Genomic DNA, 4,318 nt, shown 5'->3' with positions numbered 1-4,318 from the left:
ATATTACGCTACTATCCGTGCTGCGTGCCGCGCGCCTCCCGTCATACTATTCACGTAGCGTATGTACGGTCGCGCGCACGTGGCGGCAGGCGGACAGCTGACCGCCACATAACCCCCTTGGTTGTTTTAGAGTCCCTGGAAACGGACTGGTGGACGTGAAATACGACCGCTTCTCGTCCGTTGTTGTTGCTGTGGTTCTTCGGGAGTTTGTGTGGTTCCAGTTGACGACTGAGCTGGCTCCGGTTCTTCTTGCTCCAGAATGTAGGCGGGTTTCAATCTATCGATTGACACGTTGACAGGTCGACCATTGACGCAGATTTTGAAGGTTTTCTCTCCTCTGTTTAGAACTTTGAATGGTCCATCGTATGGTGGCTGCAAAGCTCTCGTCGGTGCGTCATGACGGAGGAACACTCGTTGTGTTGTAGCTAAATCTTTATACATAAAAATGGCTTTTTCTCCGTGTCTTTTTAGTTTTGGCTGCAGGTTTCTTATAATTTTATTTAATCGTGCTGCGAAATCCTCCGTGTCGTCAAATTTTGCGCAGGTCTCTTCGAGGAATTGTCCGGGTAATCGGATCGATTCTCCGAAGACTATTTCAGCTGGTGTCGCCTGCAGGTCTTCCTTCCATGCTGCTCTAATTCCCATCATGATTACCGGTAGTATTTCTGCCCATTCTTCTGTCTGGTGACTCTTAATGGCTGTTTTCAACTGCCGGTGGAATCTTTCGATCATGCCGTTAGCTTGTGGATGGTACGCCGTGGTGCGAAGGTGTGCTGAACCCGTTAGCTTCGTGAGTTTTTTGAATAGCTCGGATTCGAATTGCCGTCCTTGGTCCGTTGTCACCCGTGTTGGTGTGCCATATCTGGCTATCCAGTTGATGAAAAACTGTCTTGCTACAGTTTCAGCTGTGATGTCGGGGACGGGTATTGCTTCTGGCCACCTTGAGAAACGGTCAATGATAGTTAAGCAGTATTTGTAGCCCTGGGATGTCGGCATGGGTCCCACTATGTCCATGTGGATATGCTGAAATCTCTTGGTGGGTCCTAGGAAGTTTCCTGTCGGTGAGGCTGTATGCTTGTACACCTTGGCTTTCTGACACTGAAGGCATGCTTGAGCCCATTTTCGACAGTCGTTTTGTATGTTTGGCCATATGTACTTCTGTCTGACCAATCTTGCTGTAGCTTTTATCCCTGGGTGTGATAAGCCATGCAGGCTTTGAAAAACCTGCCGTCTATATGGCTCCGTCACGTAGGGGCGTGCGACTGGTGTCGAAGTGTCACAGTACAATTCTGTTGCTGAGCCAGGTATTTGTATTTTTGTTAATTTCAGTGATGACTGGATGCTGCCATCTAATAACTGTTTAAATTCCGGATCTTCCTGCTGTGATTTTGCCAATCCTTCGAAGTCCGGTGCTTTCTCAATTGCTTCGATGCGAGATAGTGTGTCTGCAACAATGTTGTCTTTCCCAGCCACGTGTTGAATGTCCGTTGAGAACTGTCCAATGAGATCCAGATGTCTTGCTTGCCGAGGAGAGCTGCGCAACAGATCTTGTTGGAAAGCGTATATTAAGGGCTTATGGTCCGTGTAGATAGTAAATTTCCGTCCTTCTAGTAGATGCCGGAAATATTTTACTGCCGTATAGATGGCTAGAAGTTCCCTGTCATACGGGCTATATTTCTTCTGAGCTGGATTAAGCTTCTTGCTCATGAATGCCAAAGGCTGCCATCCATTGTCTGTTTCTTGCTGGACCACTGCTCCGAGTGCCGTATCCGAAGCATCTGTAGTTAGTGTGAGCTTGGCTTCAGTTCTGGGATGTGCTAAAAGCGTGGCTTTCGAGAGGCTATCCTTGCATCTCTGAAAAGCTTGTTCGAGCTGCGAAGTCCACTCGATTGGAGTTTTTCCTTTTGCTTTAGGACCCCGTAGGACATCATGTAATGTGGCTTGGTCCTTTGCTGCTCCCGGTATGAACCTCCGGTAAAAGTTCAAGGTTCCCAGGAATTGTCTAAGCTGCTTAATATTTTCTGGTTTCTTGAAGTCGCGTATAGCTTGGACTTTTTCGGGCAACGGGCGAGTGCCTTCTGCCGATACAAGGTACCCGAGAAACTGTACTTGTGAAGCTCCCAAAACGCATTTGGCCGGATTCAGTTGGACACCATATGCCTCGAGACGACGAAATACTTCTTCTAAATGTTTTAGGTGTTCTTCTTCCGTTGCGGAGGCGATTATGATATCGTCTATGTATGCGTAGCAGTAATCCAAGCCGTGCAGGACCTCGTTGATGAATCTCTGGAAGGTCTGTGCTGCGTTTCGTAATCCAAAAGGCATGTATAGGTACTCGAATAATCCGAATGGCGTGATTATGGCTGTTTTGGGGATGTCGTCAGGGTGTACCGGAATTTGGTTGTAAGCTCTGATTAAATCCAAAGTAGAGAAGAATTTCTTCCTGCTCAAGGAATGGCTGAAATCTTCTATGTGAGATATGGGATATCTGTCAGGCTCAGTCCGAGCGTTCACCTTCCTGTAATCCCCGCAGGATCTCCAGGAGTTTCCTTTTTTAGGGGCCATATGTAACGGCGAGGCCCAAGGGCTTTTGGACGGTCGAATAATTCCTTCTTCTAGAAGTAGGTTAAACTCCGCTTTAGCTGCTTTTAATTTGTCAGGTGCCAACCTCCGTGGTCGACATGCTTCTGGAGGTCCTGGTGTAGTTTTGATGAAATGCATCGTTGAGTGCGGCTGGTTTTGTCGGTGCGTTCCCGTGGTTCTCGTGATACCAGGAAATCGAGCCAACAAATGATGAAAGGGGGTGTCTCCCATGACAGCTTTAACCGAAGGCATGGCATCTCTATTTGCCGTTCCACTTGCTTTAAGTCCTGTTTTTGCATCTACCAGATGTCCCTCTTTCACATCCGGGAGTAGATGGAAATGCGCCAGGAAGTCGGATCCGATTATTGGCGTAGTTACGTCTGCGATAATGAATCGCCAAGGAAAGGCTCGGCGAAGACCGAGATCAGGCTGCATAGTGAGATCTCCGTATGTCTTGATGTTGGACCCATTGGCCGCAAATAGCTCTCTTGAGTCAGCCCAGCGTCGTGTTCGTACCAACGAGCGAGGATAAACGCTGACATCGGAGCCGGTATCGATGAGAAATTGAAGCTTCGTGCTGCGGTCGGTGACAAATAAGCGGCATGGGTTCGGGCAAGGGCCGTTTGCCGCTGATAACGACTGCCCCGTTAGTTTTCCAATGCTTTCTTGAAGTTGCACGGCTGTGTGCATTTCCGAGCTTTCTCCTTGAATCGTCGGTGAAAGTAACAAATGTCTGCTTCCTTTTCTTCTTTCTGGCCTTTTCTGGAACGACTCCTGGAACGATTGCGCTGGTTGTTTCTGTTTCCAGGGCGAGACAGCCGGTTTTCTAATCTTTCCAGCTTTTTATTTAGCTCAGCGATTTGATCCTCTACTGAGGTATTCGTTGTCGACTGCATACTGGCGACTGTCGTGGCTCTGCAGGTGACTTCATGAATTCTGTCAGCCTGCTCGGCTACATCCTCTAGTTTGTCAGCGTTCCGTGTGGCTAGAATAGCTTGTAATTGGGATGGCAATCTGCCCATCCATAATGTCCGTAGAAGCTGTTCCGAAATGGCTGAACTGGCCAAGGCCTGTAGGTGCCGGAGAAACTGTGAAGGTCTTCGATCTCCCATTTCTTCGTGCTCTAAGAGCTGGCGGATTTGCTGTTCCTGAGAGGTCGATAGGCGTTGTATTAATGCCTTCTTAATACTCTCATATTTATTTTCTTCAGGTGGCTTTGTTATCAGGTCCTTAATTTCTTTGGCCTGCTTAGTCTCTATGTGGGACAAAACATAAGCATATTTAGTGCTGTCTTGCGTTATGCTTCCCAGTGTAAACTGGCCTTCAAGCTGTGCGAACCATAATTCGGGTTCGTCTGTCCAGAAAGGAGGTACTTTTAAAGCCACCCTGTTGATTTGCGAGCGTTCTCCGTTCGATGTGTTTATTTCTTGTGAGTCCGTCATTGTTAATTTGTTTATGTAATAGAGCAAGCGAGATAGAGCAATATCGGGGTCACCAATTTGTGGGGTTGTAGGTCAGGATTAGGTTAAGGTGCGTCGTTCCCACAAATAACGAAATGTTCAGTTAGGTAGAATCTCGCTAGGTTTATTCATGCTCTATATACAAAATGATTATATCCTCTATGTGAATGTGTAGATGGTCGTGTGTGTTGGTGTAGGTTATCTTTGTATAGTGTAATATACGCATTACGAATCTTTAAATAATTGTCTGATAATGTTCTCTCGCGGGACCACCA

At 47.2% G+C, this 4,318-nt stretch overlaps 1 protein-coding gene across 1 annotated transcript; it reads right to left on the bottom strand.

The window, feature by feature from the left end:
• Positions 1-3,230: 3,230 nt before the first annotated feature.
• On the bottom strand, positions 3,231-4,025 carry LOC112461453. Its single transcript, XM_025026692.1, has one exon. The coding sequence runs from the start codon at positions 4,023-4,025 to the stop codon at positions 3,231-3,233; it is 795 nt and encodes a 264-aa protein (XP_024882460.1).
• Positions 4,026-4,318: the final 293 nt, after the last annotated feature.

This window comes from Temnothorax curvispinosus, unplaced genomic scaffold (genome assembly GCF_003070985.1).
Source record: "Temnothorax curvispinosus isolate PA1 unplaced genomic scaffold, ASM307098v1 QBEX01011425.1, whole genome shotgun sequence".
Taxonomy (NCBI): domain Eukaryota; kingdom Metazoa; phylum Arthropoda; class Insecta; order Hymenoptera; family Formicidae; genus Temnothorax; species Temnothorax curvispinosus.
This window is presented reverse-complemented; position numbering and strand designations above follow the sequence as displayed.

Bases quoted from the DNA above. Each gene is read 5' to 3' on its own strand.
- LOC112461453 (XM_025026692.1), bottom strand. From the start codon at position 4,025: ATGACGGACTCACAAGAAATAAACACATCGAACGGAGAACGCTCGCAA.